At 42.4% G+C, this 24102-nt stretch overlaps 1 protein-coding gene across 3 annotated transcripts in view; it reads left to right on the top strand.

The window, feature by feature from the left end:
* ANO10 (anoctamin 10) overlaps window positions 1-24102 on the top strand; it is a 255780-nt gene that overhangs the window by 8165 nt on the left and 223513 nt on the right. For all 3 annotated transcript variants that reach the window (XM_038772331.1, XM_038772321.1, XM_038772311.1), the window contains exons 2-5: window positions 3274-3426; window positions 9541-9738; window positions 11845-11979; window positions 23961-24080. In XM_038772331.1, coding sequence (XP_038628259.1) covers window positions 3288-3426; window positions 9541-9738; window positions 11845-11979; window positions 23961-24080 — 592 coding nt within the window. In that variant the 5' untranslated portion in view covers window positions 3274-3287. The remainder of the gene's footprint in view (window positions 1-3273; window positions 3427-9540; window positions 9739-11844; window positions 11980-23960; window positions 24081-24102) is intronic.

The following is a 24102-nucleotide window of genomic DNA, read 5'->3' as shown; positions in this document are numbered from 1 at the left end:
TTATATACTGCCTATTGCCAAAATCTTCATTTGTTTGTCCAGTGGAAAGAGCACGGGCTTTGGAGTCAGAGGTCATGGGTTCAAATTCCGGCTCCGCCAACTGTCAGCTGTGTGACTTTGGGCGAGTCACTTCGCTTCTCTGGGCCCCAGTGACCTCATCTGTAAAATGGGAATTAAGACTGTGAGCCCCCCGCGGGACAACCTGATCACCTGGTAACCTCCCCAGTGCTTAGAACAGTGCTTTGCGTGTAGTAAGCGCTTAATAAAAATGCCATCATTGTCATTAACTTTTGCAACCCCCTGTTGTCTAGAAAGAAGTCCCTTCTGTCTGCAGGGAGCCAGCCCGCTATCCGCAGTGGCCACCATCCCAGACGCCCTGAGAGTGCCAGGCGAGAAGCAGGGCACTCAGAGGATCTGGGTTCTAATCCCGGCTCCGCCGCTTACCTCCCGAGTGGCCTTGGGCAAGCCGGTTGGTTGGTCATATCTACTGAGTGCTTACGGTGTGCAGAGCACCATACTAAGCAGCATAGGAGAGTCCTGTAGAACAACATAAGATACGTTCCCTGTCCATGACGGGCTTACAGTCTAGAGTCGCTTAAGCAGTGTGGCTCAGTGGAAAGAGCCCGGGCTTTGGGTCAGGGGTTCTAATCCCGGCTCTGCCGGATCAGTCAGCTGTGTGACTTTGGGCAAGTCACTTCACTTCTGTGGGCCTCAGTCACCTAAAATGGGGATGAAGACTGTGAGCCCCCCGTGGGGCAACCTGATCGCCTTGTGACCTCCCCAGTGCTTAGAACAGTGCTTTGCACATAGCGCTTAACAAATGCCATTATTATCATTATTATTATTATTATTTAGGTATTTTGATTCACATGAAGGAGAAAGACCTCTTTCCTCCTACTTTTAGTTTATGTTTTGTTGGGAGGGAAGACCACTGAGAGGTGATGTGGATTCAAAAGGGTTTTAAAGATGGGTAGAGCAAGTGGTCTGCCAGATGTGAGAGGAGTTGGAGGGTGTGAGTAAGGGACTGGTTTTGAGACGAGACCAGAATCAATTAATACTATTTATTGAGTGCTTAGCTTGATCACAGAGCACTGTTCTAGGCACTTAGGAGACTTCAATACAAGAGAATTAGTAGACACATTCCCTGTCTGTAATAAGCTTACAGTCTGGAGGACAGTCTGGAGAACAAGACATAGCAAATAGGTTGACATGAGGAGTGAAGCATATGAGCTTAGGTGTAGTGGGAAAGGAGTGAGAATAAGTAGGGAAAAGATTGCTGAAAGAGTGTCTTAAAGCCAATGGTCAGGAATTTGTTTGATGCAGAGAAGAGTGGTCACCCATGGAGGTTTTTGAGGAGTGGGGAGACATGAGCAAAACCGTGATTTAAAACAATGATCCAGGCATCAGATTGAATTGTGGAGAGGAAGTGTGTAGGCCCAAGGGGTTTAAGAAGGGATTAAGAAATGTGGAAAGAGTGCGGGCTTGGGAGTCAGGTTGTGGGTTCTAATGCTGACTCCACCATTTGTCTGCTGTGTGACCTTGGGCAAGTCACTTCATATCTCTGTGCCTCACTTAGCTCATCTGTAAAATGGGGATTAAGACTGTGAGCCCCGTGTGGGACAACCTGATTACTTTGTCTCTACCCCAGAGCTTAAAACAGTGCTTTCAAATAGTAAGCGCTTAATAAATGCCATTATTATTATTATTGTTATTAGTATTAAGGGAAGTATAAATATGGAATAGCTGGGCAATTAGGCATGGAAGTCAGTTAAGTGAGAAGTAATGTTGTTGAGCAAAGAGGGCAAAATTATACCTGGTGAGATGAATTTCAGATGGCAGAGGTTGACCAGGTACTTGGATTTCTGTGAGCAGTACTTTGTACCAAGAGTTCTAAAGCAGAGAAAGCGCACCATGGAGGTGATCCATGGTTGGGGATTGGTGTTGCAAGACTTATGGATGGACAGGATTCTGAGGAAGGAGATGATGGTGTGGAATTGTGCATCAAGAGAGCTAGGTTGGGTAGGGAGTTCACATGGGGCATGATAACCTGGGATAAATGGAGGAGCATCAAGAGATCCAAGTTCTCCGTGAGGGGAAAGAACAGTTTAGCATGAAGGAGGTGTTCAGTGAGTGGAATGTCAGTTGGTCAGAGTTAGAGAGTGCTGTACAGTGAATTGTCATTTCCCAAGCACTTAGAACAGCACTGTGCACATATTAACTATTTGGACATCATGTTTCCAAGTTGGTAAGTGGGTAAGGTGAGGCGGAGAAGTAGGTTGATAGAATTGAGGAGAGAGAGGAATTGGGCAGCTGGGCGGTCATCAGGAATGTTCACCCTGATCAATATTGGGAGGAAGGAGAGAATGAAGGTGAGAAAAACATCAAAATCTCTTGAAAAATTGAATATAGCCCAGGGGGCCGGTCGGTAGATAATGGCAACGGGTAATTGAAGTGGGTGGTAGAGGATGATGATATGGGCTTCCAAGGAAGAAAAAGGGAGGGATGGTACAAACCAAGCATTGGGAGGCAAGAAACTGAGTGACTTATACACTGTTCCCATTGAGTTGGGAGTGGGAGGAGGTGAGGCCTCCTTGGGAGAGAGTGGCAGGGGAGCATTGTCCTTCCTCTAGTCTGTAAACTCCTTGTGGTTGGGGATCATGTCTCCCTACACTAATGGCTTGTATTCTCCCCAGCACGTAGTATAGTGCTCTGTACACGGAAAGTGCTCGATAAATTCCACTGATTGAAGGGGTGAGCCAGTATTTTCTGGAACTCTGAAAGTTGGATGCTATTAGATTCTCCCTTTGTACCTCCTGTTTCGTATTCTGCTGTGTCATTAGATTCCCCTTTTGTACTACCTGTTTCGAATTATGCTTCATCACTACATCAATTGACCAATTTTTTTGAGCACCTTCAGTGCTCAAGTGCTTGGAAGAGTACAATATGACAATATAACAGACATTATAACATTCCCTGCCTACAGTGAACTTACTGTCGAGCGGGAGACTTTCCATCATTATAATGCACATCTTCATCTCAAGTTTAACTGGAAGTTCAGTTATTCAGAATTGAACAGGGTTCTTTTGAGTACTCACCGGTAGAATTGGGGAATTGGTCTTATACCTGCTGCTTCTCAGGACCTGAGCTCATAGTTCCTGCACATTTCATTGAATGTGCTTACAAGAAGCCAGATGTAATTTAGGTTTCTACAGATTGCATTTTCTCTTGAATTTCTCCCAGTAACACTTTTCTTGTTTGCCTTTTTATTTCCAGGTACTTGCCAGAAGATGAAAGTAAGTTTGTCAGCAATAGACACGTCTGAGACTCATTTCAGACCATTGGTAGTTTTAGAGCTAGCCAAAAATGCCAAGGAAGAAACCAAAGAATGGCTGAAACAAAAAATTATCGACAAAAAGAAAAATGGAGGTGAGCAAAATGTGCATGACTCAGACTAAACTTTGTTACAATTTCCAGAAGTTAACTTGGCAAATTTTTAATGACATTTGTTATTAATAATAATACAATAATAGTGATATTTGTTAAGCAGTTACTATCTGTCAAGCACTGTTCTAAGCACTGGGGTAGATACGAGGTAGTCAAGTTGTCCCATGTGGGGCTCACAGTCATAATCCCCATTTTATGGATGAGGGAACTGAGGCGCAGAGAAGTTAAGTGACTTGCCCAAAGTCACACAGCCAATAAGTGGCGGAGCCGGGATTAATAATAATAATAATAATGATGGCATTTGTTAAGCGCTTACTATGTGCAAAGCACTGTTCTAATGCCAACTCTCTCCTCGACCCCCTACAGGCTGGCTTCCATCCCCTACATTCCACTTAAACTGCCCTCTCAAAGGTCACCAGTGGTCACCAATGACCTCCTGCTTGATAAATCCAACGGCTCCTACTCTACCCTAATCCTCCTCGACCTCTCAGCTGCCTTCGACACTGTGGACCACCCCCTTCTCCTCAACACGCTATCCAACCTTGGCTTCACAGACTCTGTCCTCTCCTGGTTCTCCTCTTACCTCTCTGGCAGTTCATTCTCAGTCTCTTTTGCAGGCTCCTCCTCCCCCTACCATTCCTTACTGTAGGGGTTCCTCAAGGGTCAGTTCTTGGTCCCCTTCTGTTCCCTATCTACACTCACTCCCTTGGTGAACTCATTTGCTCCCACGGCTTCAACTACCATCTCTACGCTGATGACACCCAAATCTACATCTCTGCCTCTGCTCTCTCTCCCTCCCTTCAGGCTCGTGTCTCCTCCTGCCTTCAAGACATCTCCATCTGGAGTCTGCCCGCCATCTAAAACTCAATATGTCCAAGACTGAACTCCTTGTCTTCCCTCCCAAACCCTGCCCTCTCCCTGACTTTCCCATCACTGTTGACGGCACTACCATCCTTCCCGTCTCACAAGCCTGCAACCTTAGTGTCATCCTCGACTCTGCTCTCTCGTTCACCCCTCACATCCAATCCATCACCAAAACCTGTCGGTCTCACCTCCGCAACATCGCCAAGATCCGCCCTTTCCTCTCCATCCATACCCCTACCCTGCTGGTTCAATCTCTCATCCTATCCCGACTGGATTACTGCATCAGCCTCCTCTCTGATCTCCCATCCTCCTGTCTCTCCCCAATTCTGTCTGTACTTCACGCTGCTGCATGGATCATCTTTGCGCAGAAACGCTCTGGGCATGTTACTGCCCTCCTCAAAAATCTCCAGTGGCTACCAGTCAACCTACACATCAAGGAAAAACTCCTCACTCTCGGCTTCAAGGCTGTCCATCACCTCGCCCCCTCCTACTTCACCTCCCTTCTTTCCTTCTACAGCCCAGCCCGCACCCTTCGCTCCTCTGCCACCGCTAACCTCCTCACTGTGCCTTGTTCTCGCCTGTCCCGCCGTCAACCCCCGACCCAGGTCTTCCCCCGGCCTGGAATGCCCTCCCTCCGCACATCCGCCAAGCTAGCTCTCTTCCTTCCTTCAAGGCCCTACTGAGAGCTCACCTCCTCCAGGAGGCTTTCCCAGACTGAGCCACCTCCCTCCTCCCTCCCTTCCCATCCCCCCGCCCTACCTACTTCCCCTTCCCACGATACCTGTACATATGTTTGTACAGATCTACTACTCTATTTATTTTACTTGTACATAGTTACTATTCTATTTATTTTATTTTGTTAATATGTTTTCTTGTCTGTCGCCCCCTTCTAGACTGTGAGCCTGTTGTTGAGTAGGGACAGTCTCTATATGTTGCCAACTTGTACTTCCCAAGTGCTTAGTACAGTGCTGTGCACACAGTAAGCGCTCAATAAGTACGATTGAATGAATGAATGAATGAATTAGAACCCACGATCTCTGACTCCCAAGCCTGTGCTCTTTCCACTAAGCCACACTGCTTACTGTGTTACTCTGTGCCAGACACTGTACAAAGGGCCGGGGTAGATACAAGCTAATCAGGTTGGACACAGTCCGTGTCCCACATGGGGCTCACAGTCTTAATCCCCATTGTACAGATGAAATAACTGAGGTACAGAGAAGTTGTGATTTGCCCAAGGTAACACAGCAAACAAGTGGCAGGGCTGGGATTAGAACCCAGGTTCTCTGACTCCCAGGGCCATGCTCTTTCCACTAGGCCAATTGCATGCAAAAAAAGAAAACATTAAAAATGACCACAGAAGCTGATTGAGATGTTAAAAATAATTTTCCATACAACTTATGCGTCGTAAATCTGGATATAGACCTCGGTAGATTTTTGTTCTGTCTTTAAATTGAATGCTTTTGAAAGCCTTCTAACCACTGCTTGGGGACATGATTAATCAGGTATCTAGGAATGGCTTGGAAATTGCACCCTCTCTTCTCCAAGAAGCAATCCTATAAATAAGCAATCCTATAAATTCTCAGGTGGGGACTGCTTTGAAGGAGGAGCCATGGGAATTCAGTATCTTTTTCCTTCAGGCCTGCCAAGGGAGCAGGTTGATGGTGCGCAATTCCGTATGCCACTCTGTACCTGAGCTGTCACTTAATCTGCTATCAGGTTATCAGGCCTCTTCAGATTTGTCTCTGTTAGATATGGGCAAATATGGGAACAGAGCAACTACTTTGTATTGGGTAGCTTTTCTGCCGTGAGGCATTTTCTCCACTTTTCAAAAATATTGTTTATCTGGATTGGCTAGGGAAATTGTTCTTCAGACATAGGCACCAAGTGGTGATGGACTGTCACCCTCTGTCTCATACTTGTGACCCAATTGGGTCTGGAATCTGGCCATCCTTAATTGGAGTCCTAGGTCGGTTGGCTATCTGTTTTTCATCTGGTCCGATCCCAGTCCATTATTTATTTATTTTACTTGTACATATTTATTCTATTTATTTTATTCTGTTAATATGTTTTGTTTTGTTCTCTGTCTCCCCCTTCTAGACTGTGAGCCCCCTGTTGGGTAGGGACCGTCTCATATGTTGCCAATTTGTACTTCCCAAGCGCTTAGTACAGTGCTCTGCACACAGTAAGCGCTCAATAAATACGATTGAATGAATGAATGTGGCACCGGGCATCTCTTTATGTCCAGTATTTTTTATTTTTAAATTCCCAACATCTCTCTGCCTTGGCTCATACTACTGAGTCTTGCAGCTCAGGAAGAGTGCCTGTGTTTGCAGGGAGGGGAACACAGTTTCTCCTGGGCAAAAGAGCGGTTGGGATCCTGGCAACACATTCCAGAGTACCATAGTCTGAATTTCTGCACAGAAGAAATTTGTGTTCTTCGTCTAGACTGCAAGTTTGTTGTGGGCAGGGAATGTGTCTTCCAACTCTGTTGTACTCTCCCAAGCACTTAGTTTAGCTCGGCACACATTAAACACTCATTAAATACCTCTGATTACAACACCCTGTTGTCACGTTACTAGGGTTCATTCATTCAATCATATTTATTGAGCGCTTACTGTGTGCAGAGCACTGTACTAAGCGCTTAGAGGTACAAGTCAGCAACATATAGAGATGGACCCTACCCAACAATGGGCTCACAGTCTAGAAAAGTTATGTAACATGTGCAAAAAGATGGATTGAGAAGCAGCATGGCGTAGTGGATAGTGCTTGGGCATGGGAGTCAGAAGGACCTGGGTTCTAATCCCAGTCTTGCCACTTGTCTGTTGTGTGGCCTTGGGCGAGGCAGTTCACTTCTCTGTGCCTCAGTTCCCTCATCTGTGAATAGATTGTGAAGCCTATGTGGGACAGGGACTGTGTTCAACCCAATTAGCTTGTGCCTACCCTAGTGCTTAGTAGAGTGCCTGACACCTAGAAAGCGCTTAACAAATACCACAGTTATTGTTATTGGCAAAGAAGCCTCTTACATTATTTAGTACAGTCAGTGGCCGCCCTATTACTCAGCCACATTGGAGCGTCTTTAAACAATTCCCTTTATTCTTCAGTGGGAAAGAGGAAATATTTAATAACAAAATGAATGGGTAAAGGCGAGGGGTGAAGGAATCTTGTTCTGCTAGATGTGGACTAATAAAGTAATGAGCATTGAGTACGAGTCTTAGACAGTTCTTTCAGGTCGGTACTAGGTAAAGAAAAAAGTCAGATGTTTTAACAGCTTTGTGAGAAACATGAGTATTTTAATCAACTTTTGTTATTTTAGGTTTTTGTGTTGTGAAAATAGGTTGACTTCTGTTCAAAGCCACTTGGTATTTGGGCCATTACATAACTACATCATACTGGAATGCAGCTGCATATTTTCCTTAGAAGGTAACTGCAGCAATTATCCGAGCTAGGTCAGTTTTTGCTGGGATTTCCTAGAGAGCTCCGCCAGGTTAATGAGAAAGCAAAGTCGGGGCCAGTGGAAGGCCAGGAGAATGGAAAACCAGACCAGATATTTCCAGATTTCTTCCCTTTTGGTGCTTGGTTTTTGCTTTGTTTTGTTTTTTCAATGATATTTGTTAAGCGCTATGTGCCAGGTGCTGGGGTAGACACAAATTACTCAGGTTGGACACAGTCCATGTCCCACCTGGGGCTCATTAATCCCCATTTTACAGATGAGGTAACTGAGGGACAGAAAAGTGACTTACCCAAGGTCCCATAGCAGACAAGTGGTGTAGACAGGATTAGAATCCAGGTCCTTTTGACTTGTATGCCTGTTCTCTATCCACTAGGTCATGTCACTTGTAAGCTCATGGGTTTGTTTTTTTTTCATAGTACTTAAATGTTTACTACGTTCCAGGCACTGTACTAGGTGCTAGGGTAGATACAAGTTTATCAGGTTGGACATAGTCCCTGGAGCTCACAGTCTTTATTCCCCAATTTGCAGATGAGGTAACTGAGGCATAGAGAAACACGCTGCTTAAGAGAAGCAGCGTGGCTCAGTGGAAAGAGCCTGAGCTTTGGAGTCAGAGGTCATGGGTTCAAATCCCGGCTCTGCCACTTGTCAGCTGTGTGACTTTGGGCAAGTCACTTAACTGCTCTGTGCCTCAGTTACCTCATCTGTAAAATGGGGATTAAGATTGTGAGCCCCCCGTGGGACAACCTGATCACCTTGTAACCTCCCCAGCGCTTAGAACAGTGCTTTGCATGTAGTAAGTGCTTAATAAATGCTATTATAATAATAATTATTATTATTATTATAGAGCTGTTAAGTGGCATGCCCAAGATCACCCAGCAGACAAGTGGCAGAGCTGGCTTTAGAACCCAGGTTCTTCAGACTCCCGGGCCCATAGTCTATCCACCAGGCCACACTGCTTCCTGAATGCTCAAGAGAATGTTTAAATAACATGCATGAGAACCTTTTAAGGCTTTAAATTGAAAGGTCTCGCACAAATCCAAGGATTGGTATTGTTGTTTCTCTGTTTATTGTGGATTTTATCAATCTGTGTTATTTGTGAATTTTTCTATAACAACAAAAGTCTTCTGGCTATGTGACCAGTATCCGGGGCTACCTTTCTCTGAATTGAGACCAAGGTATAGTGACCTTTCGGTTCCTTAAGACATAGAAACATCCCAATAGCTTGGATGATAATTGAGATTCAGCACAATATAGCTAGTTTCAACATTTATTTCCACTTGTCTACCAGGCACCCATACGTATTTATATTTTCTGTGTGTGTTTTTCAGATAATATTTTAATTATATTTGGAAATAGTGAATTGAATGGTCAAATAATGGTTTTATTGGAGCAGTGTAAGATAAGCCTCTTTTAGGGTGAACTGGTTGGTTGCCTGGGAGTCACCAATTATAAGGGACTGTGCCTTAGGGGTGTTCCCCACATGAGTTAAAGATACATTTAATGGCACCGCTACTCAACACCAGTGCATTTAGGTATGCTTTTCATTTTTGTTGAAATCCATATTTTTTTGGCTTGATTTGCTTTAGGTTTAGCCTAACTTCTCCTGAAATTTTTGCTGATCTTTGAGGCTAAAATAGTGTAATGGAAGCATAGTACTGTCTCTAACATTATAAAAATCAATAGGGAATGGGTGGAGGAGAGATCATTCACAGGATTTAAGTGATTATCAATATATGTACAGCTTTTAAAACTTTTTTCTTCCTTTTTTGTTTCCTTTCAAGGTGCCCAGTTGTCAATTAGACCGTTATTAAATGAAAATGGGGAGCAAACAGATGGAAATCAGAATTTCTATCTTGTTGGAGCATCCAGGATAAGACTGTTGCTGGGGGCTGAATCAGTGGGACTGGTGAAAGAGTGCAATGATAACTCCATGAGAACCTTTACATATGGAAACAGACAGAACTTTAAAGACTTCGACGGTAAATCCTTCTTGTCATTTTAGTTGCTCTCTGAATTACCGAAATGGAACGGTGTTGATGGATCTGTAAATTAGTGGGGAACAGATAGAGTTTATTATTTCTTTTTCTTCGAATAATGAAACTTAGCTACAGTGTGTTACACAAAATAAAGAATACACATGGACTAAGAGTTTTGAGTGCAAGCGTCGCCAGTTTAAAAATGCCTACCTTTTTTTGAAGATGCTGAAGACAACATTATGAATTCTTACATCTCATTTTAAAATGATGCCCTCCCACTTGCAATTGAATGACTGGATTTGGGTCATCGGCATTGGGTGTGGCCTGAAATTTATGGGGTATCTGGACTGCTCTGGGATCATTTCTGATCTGATAGAGGGGCAGAAATAATTTAAGGGCATCTAAGAACAAACTGTGACCCTAGGAATAAACTCCCTCCACCCCAAGAAGCCCTGCAGATCAGGGATGATCTGGGATTAGATTGGATTCTTTACCCCAATACTAGAATCAAACAATTTTTTAGGGGTCGAGGAATGAGGTGATGTTAACTGGGACTTTTGCTCTATAGGGTTGGTCGTGTCGATCCCTTTTCAAAATCTGGAGCCTCAGTCTCCTAGGTCCTAAATTACTCACTGGGGATAAAGTATGACACCTTTGGAAACTTCAATAATTCAGGTTTCGTGAATTATATTCCCTAAATAATTTCTTCGGGGCACAATATAGTGCTGAAAAGTTAATGCAGCTTCCAAGATGCCTGACCAAATCTAGTCAGTAGTTTAGGCACTGTCAGAGTCAGGCTTACTGTTCTAACATCACTCTACTGATTAAATGCTTAAAGCTAAGAATGGCATGAGTTGCAGATTATGGAGAAGGAGCAACTCCTAGGGAGGCTCTCCTCTTTTTCCATGTTTTAGGAGATGTCCTGGGGACTGCAAGAAAGGACCTATCACTGGTGGTATTGACCACAATTTTCACTATGCAATTGGGTATGGTGTTTTTAGAGAATTAGTAGAGAATGTTTATCTGACAACAGGAGTTTGTTGAGATATGGCATGCTGCTATGGTGCCAGGGCAAATGGTTTGTGCACATGAATGTGACGTGTGAGTTTTTCTTAATGTGTGCAAGAACATAATCCTCGTTGTGGACAGGGAATGTATCTGTTATATTGCTGTGGTGTACTCTCTCAAGTGCTTAGTACAGTGCTTTGCGCACAGTAAGTGCTCAATAAATATGATTGATTGATAATCCCTATTTACAGGAGAACTGGGTGTACGTATCTAGATTACTGATTCAGCTTGGTTATAAATTCCAGCAGTCTCTTCAAAGCACTCTTTTAGAGTTCCTTGCTGTTGAATTTTAACAGACTCTATCAGAAGCTGGACAGACTTGAATAGAGTGATGAAAGCCTATTTCAATTTAGCAGAATATATGACATCCCCAGTCTTTGGTTAGCGAAACTCTGTTCACCTCCATCCTCTAGTCTAGTAGCATGAGTCTTTATTATTTTAGTACCTAGTTCCTATTTATTGAATGGTATATGATAATTTTCAAAATGAAGTATGGCATTACATAGGTGAACAAAACCCATCAAAATATTTCATTCTTTGTACATATTTACATTATTTTGATCAACAATGCAATCAGTTTTAAAAATTATATATACTGTGTCGGTGAATATTTTGGATTTTAGGAACACATTAAAGTTCTTTACATTATTTTTTATTGTAAATGATTTCATTTAGTATTCTTGCATGTAATTCTTTTCATGGAGCCAATTAAGAGCACTAACCATTGTGTAGCAGTCATTTCTAAGTTAGTGAGAAGAGAGACAAAAGTGAAGTGATTTATGAATAACTGTTTAATGTCTGCATTTTTGTTGGTGCCCTGCAACATGTTGATTATAAAATTAATTGCTTTTCTAGGTTGTAATTGAGGCCATTTTTTGACACTGAGAATGGATGGCAGAAATTTTGTATAATAGGAGTATTTGGAGACCAAGGGATGGTCTCGGTTTCTCTTGCCTAAGTACCTGTAATAACACTACCTACTTATTCTTTTGAACTATGTATAATCAAAATATATCTAAAATATTTCATTTCTGGTTTTAGACAGCAACGATGATTTTCTTACAATGGCAGAATGCCAGTTCATCATCAAGCATGAGCTTGAAAATCTTAGAGCCAGAGATGAACAAATGATTCCTGGTTACCCTCAGGCAAAGCTGTATCCTGGAAAATCAATAAGTAAGTATTCAAAGTTATTTTGAGGCAATATCATGAATGTATTTAGTCAACATCAGCGTTCAAACAAAATATATGTAGCATATATAATCAGTGATCGTGAGTTTAATTTTTTTCTCCCTGCCAAAGAACTTTAAGCTAACAAGGAAAATCATCCATAATTTTATAACATCTCCTTTTCACTTTTTTTCTCTAGACTGTAAGCTCCTTGAGAGTAGGGAACTTGTCTATCAACTCTGTTACATTGTACTCTCCCCAGTGTTTAGTGCAGTGCTCTGCACACAGGAAGTGCTCAGTAAATGCAATTGATTGATTTTTTTTCAGGCCCATAAATCTGTAGTTTTAAACATTCTCCTTTTAAAAATGCGTACCCCACATTAAACAGTGTGTTCAAGATATAGAAAAATATGGACAGTACATTTTAGCAAAGGCACTGTCGATATTGAAAAATGTAGAGGAATGTTCTGAGACGTGACTGATAATTCAGTGTGGAGGCTCTGGAGATAATTATGACTCGATGGAATTCTGTTGGTCACCAAGTAGACTGGACCAAGTTGGTTGTCCCTCGTGAGAGGAAGGTAAACATTCAGGCTCTTCCCCATCCTGTCATTTGGCATTACAGAAAATATTAGCTCCTTTCTTTGGGGTGGGCAGGGGAGTCTTCGGGACTCCCTGAAGCTTTCTGTGGGTTCTCGAGAGCAAATGTAGTGGAGATGATCTATGGAAATCCTTGCCAGGGATGAGGTTGAGAGGCTGCCAGGCCTAGTAGAAAGTGTACGGGCCTGGGAATCAGGGGACATTTGTTCTGATACTGGCTCTGCCACTTGCCTACTGGTGACCTTGGGAAAGTCACTTAACTTCTCTGTCCCTCATTTTCCTCATCTGCAAAATGGGGATTAAATGCCTGTTCTCCCTCCCCTTCAGAATCAATCAATCAATCGTATTTATTGAGCACTTACTGTGTGCAGAGCACTGTATTAAGCGCTTGGGAAGTACAAGTTGGCAACATATAGAGACAGTCCCTACCCAACGGTGGGCTCACAGTCTAAAAGGGGGAGACAGAGAACAAAACCAAACATACTAACAAAATAAAATAAATAGAATAGATATGTACAAGTAAAATAAATAAATAAATAAATAGAGTAATGTGAGCCCCATGCAGGACAGGGACTGTATTTGGTATTGTATTTACCCTAGTGCTTAGCCCATAGTAAGCGCTTAACAAGTACCACAGTTCATTCATTCATTCATTCAGTGGTATTTATTGAGTGCTTACTGTGTGCAGAGCACTGTACTAAGCGCTTGGGAAGTACAAGTTGGCAACATATAGAGATGGTCCCTACCCAGCAGCGGGCTCACAGTCTAGAACGGGGAGACAGACAACAGAACAAAACATATTAACAAAATAAAATAAATAGAATAAATATGTACAAGTAAAATAAATAAATAAATAGAGTAATAAATATGTACAAACATATATAATAATAATAATAATGTTGGCATTTGTTAAGCGCTTACTATGTGCAAAGTACTGTTCTAAGCGCTGGGGGGGCTACAAAGTGATCAGGTTGTCCCACGTGGGGCTCAGTCTTAATCCCCATTTTACAGATGAGGTAACAGGCTCAGAGAAGTTAAGTAACTTGCCCAAGGTCACACAGCAGACGTGGCGGAGCCAGAATTCGAACCCATGACCTCTAACTCCAAAGCCCGTGCTCTTTCCACTGAGGCACGCTGCTTCTCTATATACACATATACATTTGCTGTGGGGAGGGGAAGGAGGTAAGGCAGGGCGATGGGGAGGGGGAGGAGGGGGAGATTATTAGAGATGAAGGGAAACAGTGATACAACTCCTTAAGTGAGAAAATCCTTGGCTACTGGAAGCCCCAAAGGGAACCATTATTATTTTGGAACCATAGTCATCAATCATTGACTTGAAATGTTCAATTTTTTTTAGTTAATTCTTTAGAGATGGGCGTTTTTTCATTTTAAAGATTAGAGCCATGACTCGTTAAAGGACATATAATGAATTTCATTAACTTGATTTGATTTGCGAACATTCTTGTTGCCATATGAAAGACTATAAGCTCTTGGTGATCAGTGATTGTGTGTCTTGCTAATGTGGTATTTCCCCAAATGCTTAATACAGTGCTTTGCTCTTGAGGGCTCAGCAAATGGCAGTGAGGATGAAAAGGTTAGAAGCATCTTTATATACCTTAAGATAAAAATCAGACGGGAGTTTTATAAGATTCAAATGCTTCTTAGTAGTAGTATATAGGAAAAAAAAGAGCCAGCTTTTGTGAAAATATTTTTATTGAAATGACCTGAATCAGTCAATCATGTTTACTGAGCACTTATTGTGTGTAGAGCACTGTACTAAGCACTTGGGAGAGTACAGTGTAACATTATAACGGACACATTCCCTGCCCACAGCAGAATGCAGTTAATCATGCAAGAACTAAGTCCCTAGAGAAAATGGAAACAGAACAAGCAGCAGGGTTTCTAGTCTCAGATATGCCATTCCCTAATGATGAAACCCAGAATAAATAATGTAGACTTTGTGTGTTTTTCCATCTTTAAAATGGGAAAAATACTATACTGTTTTTTCATTTCCTGTGGGGAATGTTCTAGGTAATGCCTGCCCAGGCCGGAGGGGAGCCAGCAGTGCTGCTCCAATCAATCAATAAATCAGAGGTATTTACTGAGCACTTACTGTATGCAGAGCACTGTACTAAGTGCTTAGGAGAGTATAATACAACACAGTTGGGTAGACATGTTTCCTGTCCACAAGGAGCCCAGGGACCCTGCAGTCTCTTTGATCAGTGCTAGACCTCATTTGCCTTGGGGTTTCATGGTTTGCTCTGACCTTTCTTCTTGCTTTAAGCTCGTCCAAATATTCCCTATACGTTTTGCCTCAAAGGCTGCCCCCTCCCAAAGTATGCAGGTGGCTCTGTTTTGTTGCATCGCGTTGAAGACGACTGATGTTGAGACGTTGAGACTGCTCAGAAGAAATAACATAAACTGCTCTAGAAAACAAAGCGGTGTAGGAGTAGCAGTAACTTGCTAGTAGTTTCCTGTAGCGATTGGTGTGCCTTCCTTATATGTAGTATATTCACTTCTTCCAGTCCTTCAGGTCACCCCTTCGCCAGCCATAGACTTTGGTTTGCAATTTGGTAATGCTAAATGTGCGCAATTTAGGAGTGGCTCTCTTCTGATGACTTACCCAAAGCTGAAGCTGAAAAAGATTTACACCCAATTTAACATTAGTCGATCGCTGGGCTGTGTGGTACTCTTCAGTAGTGAAGAGAATACTGCTGGCAGCAGGAAGACTGCCAATAAGCCTTGCATGAAACAAATGAATGCCCTGCCTTGTACTAAATCATGATGACAATAACACTGTGTTCCAAGAAACTGGGGGTGGTGATAAGGTCCAGCTTAAACCATCATTTCTTTTCACATTACTTACATGCATAGGCTGCCATCTAACTGTTGATAAAGCTACAGTCTTTGCATTGGCTCTGCTTCTTTGCATTTTGTGCAGCACAGTGTTTTTATTGAAAAAAAACCATCCCGTTGCTGATTTTTGTACCCCAAATGTACGTGTCTGCTACTAGGAGGAAATGAGAACGTAATACATCTCCTCAGCCAAATGGTCCATCCAGCTCAGAATTTTAATTCCTATAGGCACTTGGAGAAACAATGTAGAGTTCCGTAACACTCATTCTCATTTTTTAAAAATGTGATATTTGTTAAGCACTTTCTATGTGACAAGAAATATTCTAAGCTCTGGGGTAGATATACATTAATCAGGCTGGATTCAGTCCCTGTCCCACCTGAGGCTCATGGTCAAGGAGGGAAAAAGGGTGTCGAATCCCCATTTTGCTGTTGAGGAAATTGAGGCACAGAGAAGTTAAGTAACTTATCCAAGGTCACACAGCAGGCAGTTGGTAGAGCAAGGATTATCCAGTAGGCCATGCTGCTTCCCATTGTGAGGAAAATACTTTATGCTATATATAATGTCTTTTGGTTGCCCTTATATCATCCTATTGTCCTTAAATTTATCCACACTGTTTCAGAACCTATTTATATTTTTCTTTGTGCACCATTTCCCATGGTAGCAAATTCCAGATGCTCACCACCCACTGGTGAAGAACCGACACCTGTTTGTTTTGAACCTTCCACCTTTAAGCTATAACCCATTGTTTGAATTTTTGATTTAGCATATTTTTTCTGTGTGCCCAACTTGCAAGGACTCCTCTGACTTGAGCTCACTGCTGGATCAGCCGCAGTTCTGTCCTGCGGAAATATTTTACAGCACATTTTCTACATTGACTGAGTCCTAGCAGCCAATGCCGTTCTTTCACCAAGAGCTGATTTTCATTAGGAAGTCTGTTGTTGCTTCCTTATTTGGATGGCTCATGTTCAACCTGTGCTGTTCCTTTTCCAGAAAGCTAGTTTTCTCGTATTCTTTTAGTGCTGAGATTTTTTTCTGCGATGGGGTGTTTTTTTCCTTTATGCAAGGTAATAATAACAATAATAATAATGTTATTTGTTAAGGACTTACTATGTGCCAGGCACTGTGGTAAATACAAGCAGATGGGGTTGGACACAGTCCCTGCCCCACATGGGGCTCACAGTCTCAATCCCCACCCCACAGATGAGGCCTCTGAGACACAGAGAAGCAAAGTGACTTCCCCAAGGTCACACAGCAGGCAAGTGGTAGAGTCAGGATTAGAACCCCTGACCCCACAATATGTTTCCAAGTACCTTCTTGGTGTCAAATTCTTGGGTTGGAGGTACTGTCCTGACTCGATATTCAGGCTCTTTTCTAACAGTATTTAAGGTGTAAAAAAATTTAAGGTCGCCAGAAAACAATATTTTAAAGCACAAATTATAAAATCCAAAGCCAAAAGCCTTTAGGCACAGGCACTAATAGAAACACTGGATACTTTTTTTAGTGCACATTCACTGGACCAGTTAGGAAAACTTTTTATTTCATGCCATTGTCTTGTTGGGCAAAAGAGATTTCAGTTAAAACCCTTGAAGCAAAGTAATAAAAACAAATATTAAAGAGTTTACTGCAAGAATAAACCCTTTAGAATGGTAATCTGTTTTGTCTGCATCTTGTTTGGAGAGGCAGGCAAATGTATAGACTGTTTTCTAGTGCTTTCTCCATTTGGGGGAACTGAGTAATCTTCATAATCACCCTTAAAGCATTTATTGAGGTCCCCTCTGCGGAATATGCAAAAGAAGTTAAAGTTATGGTCCCCTCCCTAAGGAATTTGTAATTTAATAGACCCAAAGTTCAGAGTGCTACCACACAGTGCTTCCAGCTCTTTCAGTAACCAAGGAATCAGTATTCTGGGCCACTTTATTGAAAATTCCCTGATTTGGAATAACTCTTTGTATTCCAACAACCCTTTAGGCCCTTTCCTTATGAGGCAAACCCAACCGGAGGATGCAGAAGTTTTAAGAATTCCACTTGGATTTTAATGATACAAAGGAATCATATATTAGTCAGGTAGCATTAAAGGGATTTGAAATTAGAACTATTTGTTGCAGTTCAGATAGGCTGAGCCAATGCAGATGGAGGATATTGACTAAGAGCTTGAGCTTCCCTGCTTGCTTCCTATTGCCATTTATGAAAGCTTATGTGTATAAAATATAAATTGTGTTAAAATTAAAATGAATTAAAATGGCATTTATTAAGCACTTACTACATCTTAAACACTGGTACATATTCAAGGTTATGTAATTATATGCAGTCCCTGATCCACTTGGGGCTCTTAACCTATCTCATGTCCATTTTACAGAAGAGAAAACTGAGGCCCAGTAAGGTCACACAGGGTGACACAATTGGCCAATGCTGCAGTTGGGGTGTGACTCCACGTCTTTTGACTTCCAATCCTGTGTTCTTTCCAGTAGGCCATGCTGCCATTGGCATCTGTTGCTAGGCACAAAGAAGTTAAGTGGCTTGCCCAAGGTCACACAGCTTACAAGTGGCGGAGCTGGGATTCGAACCCATGACCTCTGACTCCCAAGCCCGTGCTCTTTCCACTGAGCCACGCTGCTTCTCTGCCATGAAGGTCTATAGCTACCTGGAGTACCCTCTTTGAGCTCCCAGAAAAATGTCCTAAGCAAGAATTAAGGGAAGCCAGAGGACACTTAAACCTGACTCCAGTCCCTCCCCCAGAATCAATCATATTTATTGAGTGCTTACTTTATGGAGAGCACTGTACCAACCGCTTGGGAGAGTACAATACAACAGAGTTTCACATTCCCTGCTGACAACAAACAAATATGCCTGTATATTGTTGCACTGAACTCTCCCAAACACTTAATACAGTGTCGTGCACACAGTAAGTGCTCAATAAATACGACTGAATGATTGAACCCCAGCTATGGCCTTTTTTTGATGAGGTGAGAGAGGAGGGTTGTGAGGACACTATACTTATGAGACTGCCTCGACCGCAGCGTCAAGAAGGATTTTGAAGACAGCTTTCCAGAGTTATAATAATAATAATGATGGTATTTGTTAAGTGCTTACTATGTGCCAAGCACTAAGCACTGGGGTGGATACAAGGTAATGAGGTTGTCCCATGTGGGGCTCACAGTCTTAATCCCCATTTTACAGATGGAGGCACAGAGAAATTAAGTGACTTGCTCAAGGTCACACAGCAGACAGGTGGCGGAGCTGGGCCTATAACCCATGACCTCTGACTCCCAAGCCTGTTCTCTTTCCATTAAGCCATGCTGCTTCCACAACAGGCCTTTTTCCCCACTGCAAGTATGTGGGAAAGTAGGCGGAGGAGAGCTGGAGGGAAGAGAGCATCTGGCTCAATGTGTCAGAATGCTAATAATAATAATAAATACTTACTATGGCTACCAATCAACCTACGCATCAGGCAAAAACTCCTCACCCTTGGCTTCAAGGCTCTCCATCACCTCGCCCCCTCCTACCTCACTTCCCTTCTCTCCTTCTCCAGCCCAGCCCGCACCCTCTGCTCCTCTGCCGCTAATCTCCTCACTGTGCCTCGTTCTCACCCGTCCTGCCGTCAACCCCCAGCCCACGTCATCCCCCTGGCCTGGAATGCCCTCCCTCCCAACATTCGCCAAGCTAGCTCTCTTTCTCCCTTCAAGGCCCTACTGAGAGCTCACCTCCTCCAGGAGGCCTTCCCAGACTGAGCCCTCTCCTTCCTCTCCCCCTCCTCCCCCTCCCCATCCCCCCTGCCCTACCTCCTTCCCCTCCCCACAGCACCTGTATATATGTATATATGTTTGTACGTATTTATTACTCTATTTTACTTGTACATATTTATTCTATTTATTTTATTTTGCTAGTATGTTTTGTTGTCTGTCTCCCCCTTTTAGACTGTAAGCCAGCTGTTGGGTAGGGACCATCTCTATATGTTGCCAACTTATACTTCCCAAGCACTTAGTACAGTGCTCTGCACACAGTAAGCGCTCAATAAATACGATTGAATGAATGAATGAATTCCCCCTCTGCCGCGTACCCTGTCACTAGAGATAGCTAGCAGAAGTTCCGTAAAGTGGCATGGTTAGGGCGAAGAGGAGCGGATGGAGGTGAAAAAGGGTGAAGAGAGATGAATTATATGATGATGATGGTACTTGTTAAGCGCTTACTATGTGCAAAGCACTGTTCTAAGGGCTGGGGAGGTTACAAGGTGATCAGGTTGTCCCCGGGGGGGCTCACAGTTTTAATCCCCATTTTTACAGATGAGGTAACTGAGCTCATAGACATAAGCACTCTGTAGAGTGCATCAACTCTTGCCCCAGGAACTGACTTCAGTACTCTAAGTAAATATGGATGGAAAGCCCCCACTAATCCAATGACCAATGCCTTTGGTCATTTAGCCTGTGAATGCTGGACCAGACAAATAATAATAATAATAATAATAATGGCATTAAGTGCTTACTATGTGCCAAGCACTGTTCTAAGTGCTGGGGAGGTTACAAAGTGATCAGGTTGTCCCACGGGGGGGCTCACAGTCTTAATCCCCATTTTCCAGATGAGGGAACTGAGGCACAGAGAAGTTAAGTGACTTGCCCAAAGTCACACAGCTGACAATTGGCAGAGCTGGGATTTGAACCCATGATCTCTGACTCCAAAGCCTGGGCTCTTTTCCACTGAACCACGCTGCTTCTCTACTCATGTGTGTTTGTTCTGAAGATGGTCAGAAACTCCCTGTAACCCCCTTTCTCACTGAGAATATCAGTTGTGTTGTGTTCCTGAATTGGAGACAGTACTAAAGTGGCCTTCTGGATTCCTTGTCCTTGTTCATTAAATCTTTCAAGGACCTTTCAAAAAAGGTTCTACTTGTTTCATGAAACTTTCCCCTACATGGATGGTGAAGAATGGAATTTCTCCTCTTGCCCCTCCGCTGCAGTAATAGCTCCTGCGCTCACGGACTTTTCAAAAAAGGTCGTACTTGTTTCATGAAACTTTCCCCTACATGGATGGTGAAGAATGGAATTTCTCCTCTTGCCCCTCTGCTGCAGTAATAGCTCCTGCGCTTATGGCAGTGTTTGTAAATATACTCAGTTCTGAATACTATCTGTTCACTTTGTGTTTTGGCTAGATCACTTTTAGAGAAATGTCATCTGACAGTATGAGCTGGTTTGGAGGCAGCATGCCAGAGGGTTGAAAGAAACAGTTTATGCAGATTGTGGAGGATACTGTGAATACTATAACATGAGTTCTGTCTAATATGGTAGATATGCAAGATTCGGTTTCAGGATTACTGGATGTATATACTTTTCACTTTTATTGTTGTCTGTGTAGTTGTTTATTTCTGGTGTATATTGTACAGCCACCCTTTTCTTTTAGTGCTTTTTATAAGTGGAGTAGCACTACTGCATGTTAATGCCAGTAGTTTTATAATGCTCTCATTTGGCAACACATGTTTTCTGAGCAATGTACATGTTTTCTGTGGCCTGGCCATATACAGGTTCACAGCACAGCCTCCATGCCTTAACACACAAACCTGCTGTGTTTTGGGTTGAAGTTTGGGAGGCAGTGTGACCTCCTGGAAAGAGCAAGGACCTGGGTGTCAAAGGACCTGGGTTCTAATCTTAACTTTGCCAGTTGCTTTCTGTGTGAACCATGGGCAAGTCACTTAACTTCTCTGTTCCTCAGTTTCCTCACCTGTAAAATGGGGATTAAATCCTACTCCCTCCTGCTTAGACTGTGAACCCCATGTGGGACAGGGACTGTGTCCAACCTGATAAACTTGTATCTACCCCAGTGCTTAGAACAGTGTTTTACATATAGTAAGTGCTTCACAAACAACATTTACAAAAAATGTTTCCCTTCTGGACCTCAAAGTGTGCTACCAAAACTACTGTTACTGAAACAGAGAGAAAATATTCTAAGAGCTTAAGTCTTGCAGTTAAATTGTGTTTTATCTGAACTCAGGTGAGTATCAAATTGACATGTGCAAAGCTTTTTGTTTATTGGGGTCAAAAGTAAGGATATGTATTGTTTTATAATTAAATGTTAACATTTAATTGTGTAAATTAATACTTTTGTTGTTGCATAAGTATATTGGATAATGTTATTAGTGTTAATTTTTTTTACTATTTAAATATATATATATATATTGTTTTAGTCTTATTCTTTTGGTCCTTCGGAGTGCAAATTACTTCATTTTCTGAGGATAACTAGTTTAGCACTCTAGTTTTATGAAGCCAATTAAGACACAGTACAGTGAAACAAACTCCACTGTAAAGACCTCCTACCTTCAAGGTTAAGTATTCTTGTCAGAAATTTTAGACAAAAACTACAAGAACTTATTTTAGATAATAACTCACCAATAAAAAAAAATGGCACCACAGATGATCTCCTTAAAAACACACTTCTTCTATGTAAGGCCATCCATTTGATGATTTCATCCATCAGAGGGAAGGTGCAGTGTTGTTAAATCTAAACCTGTCCTTATTGTGTAAATTAATACTTTTGTTGTTGCACAATTATGTTATTAGATAATCTAGTGTTAATTTTTTTACTATTTAAATAAATATATATATATATATGTATATATATATATATTGTTTTAGTCTTATTCTTTTGGTCCTTGGGAGTGCAAGTTACTTCATTTTCTGAGGATAACTAGTTTAGCACTCTAGTTTTATGAAGCCAATTAAGACACAGTACAGTGAAACAAACTCCACTGTAAAGACCTCCTACCTTCAAGGTTAAATATTCTTGTCAGAAATTTTAGACAAAAACTACAAGAACCTATTTTAGATAATAACTCACCAGTAAAAAAAAATGGCACCACAGATGATCTCCTTAAAAGCACACTTCTTCTATGTAAGGCCATCCATTTGATGATTTCATCCATCAGAGGGAAGGTGCGGTGTTGTTAAATCTAAACTTGTCCTTGGTTTGCAGGCAACGTTTCTGTCAGTTTGTACCTAGAATCCCTTGCATCCTGTGTCAGTAGAAATACAGTAGCTCCTGTTCGGGTTCCTTGCCATTCAGGGGTAGTGTTGTTCAGACTCCACTGGCTAAGAGGGGAGAGGTGTGTCTCACCATCAGAAGTGCCTGCGCCTTAGTTGTTTTTGCAGTTAAGGTGATGGTTTGTGCTGAGCCATCCACAGTATCTTGGTGCTCTTACACTCAGCAACATGCATTGCAAGATGGCTTGGAGGAGAGTGGATCCAGTCTCTGATCACAGAACAGAATGTTTATGAGACCTTGACAATAGGGTACACCACTGTACCATTGCCTATTTTTTAAGCCATTTTTTAATGGTGTAATAATAATAATAATAATAGTAATGTTGGTATTTGCCAAGCACTCTTCTAAGCACTGGGGTAGGTACAAGGTAAGCAGGTTGTCCCACCTGGGGCTCACGGTCTTCATCCCCATTTTACAGATGAGGTAACTGAGGCACAGAGAAGTTAAGTGACTTGCCCAAGGTCACACAGCTGGCAAGTGGCGGAGCCGGGATTAGAACCCACATCCTCTGCAAGCTCTTTCCACTATGCCACACTGTGTATTTATTAAGCACTTACTATAATAATAATGGTATTTATTAAGTGCTTACTATGTGCAAAGCACTGTTCTAAGCACTGGGAAGGGTACAAGGTAATCAGGTTGTCCCACGGGGGGCTCACAGTCTTCATCCCCATTTTCCAGATGAGGGAACTGAGGCGCAGAGAAGTGAAGTGACTTGCCCAAAGTCACCCAGCCGACAAGTGGCAGAGCTGGGATTTGAACCCATGACCTCTGACTCCAAAGCCCGGGCTCTTTCCACTGGGCCACACTGCTTCCCATGGCTTACTATGTGCCAGGCACTGTTCTGTGAGGCAGAAGCAGAGTGGCGTAATGAATATAGTGTGTGCCTGGGAGTCAGAATGTCATGGGTTCTAATCCCAGCTCCACCACATGTCTGCTGTGTGACCTTGGGCAAGTCACTTCACTTCTCTGTGCCTCAGTTACCTCATCTATAAAATGGAGATTGAAACTGAGTCCCACGTGGGACAGGGACTGTGTCCAACCTGATTTGTGTGTATCCATCCCAGTGTTAAGTAAAGTGCTCAGCACATAGTAAGTGCTTAACAAATACCATTATTATTGTTATTACTAAGTGCTGGTGTAGGTACAGGATCATCAGTTTGGACACAGTACCTAGGGCTCGCAGTCTTAATCCCTGTTTTGCCAGTGAGGGAACTGAGGCATAAAGAAGTGAAGTGACTTGCCCAAGGTTGCGCAGCAGAGAAGTGGCAGAGCCAGGGTTGGAACCTATGTCCTTCTGAAAACCAGGCCCATGCTCTATCCCCGAGGCCACACTGCTTCTCGTGAATATGATATTCAAATCGATATAGTATGAGCTGAGAGGGGAATCTCTTAAAATCTGTAAAATACTCTGTACAGCATAAGTCACATGGAAGTACTGAATATTTGGTGAAGGTGATCATGAGTAGTATAGTAGTAATTTAAATTTTCCCTTTTCCTTCAGTGCGCAGATTACTTACTTGTGGCATCATGATTCAGACTTTCCCACTTCACGATCATGAAGAACTGAAGAAGCTTCAGAACTCTTGGTATTACAGACTTAGATTTCAATATCAGCCTCTAGGTATGTGTGAGATTTTTTTTTT

Source organism: Tachyglossus aculeatus, chromosome 2 (assembly GCF_015852505.1).
Source record: "Tachyglossus aculeatus isolate mTacAcu1 chromosome 2, mTacAcu1.pri, whole genome shotgun sequence".
Classification (NCBI taxonomy): domain Eukaryota; kingdom Metazoa; phylum Chordata; class Mammalia; order Monotremata; family Tachyglossidae; genus Tachyglossus; species Tachyglossus aculeatus.
Note: the sequence above shows the minus strand (reverse complement) of the source record. Positions and strands in the feature narration are given on the sequence as shown.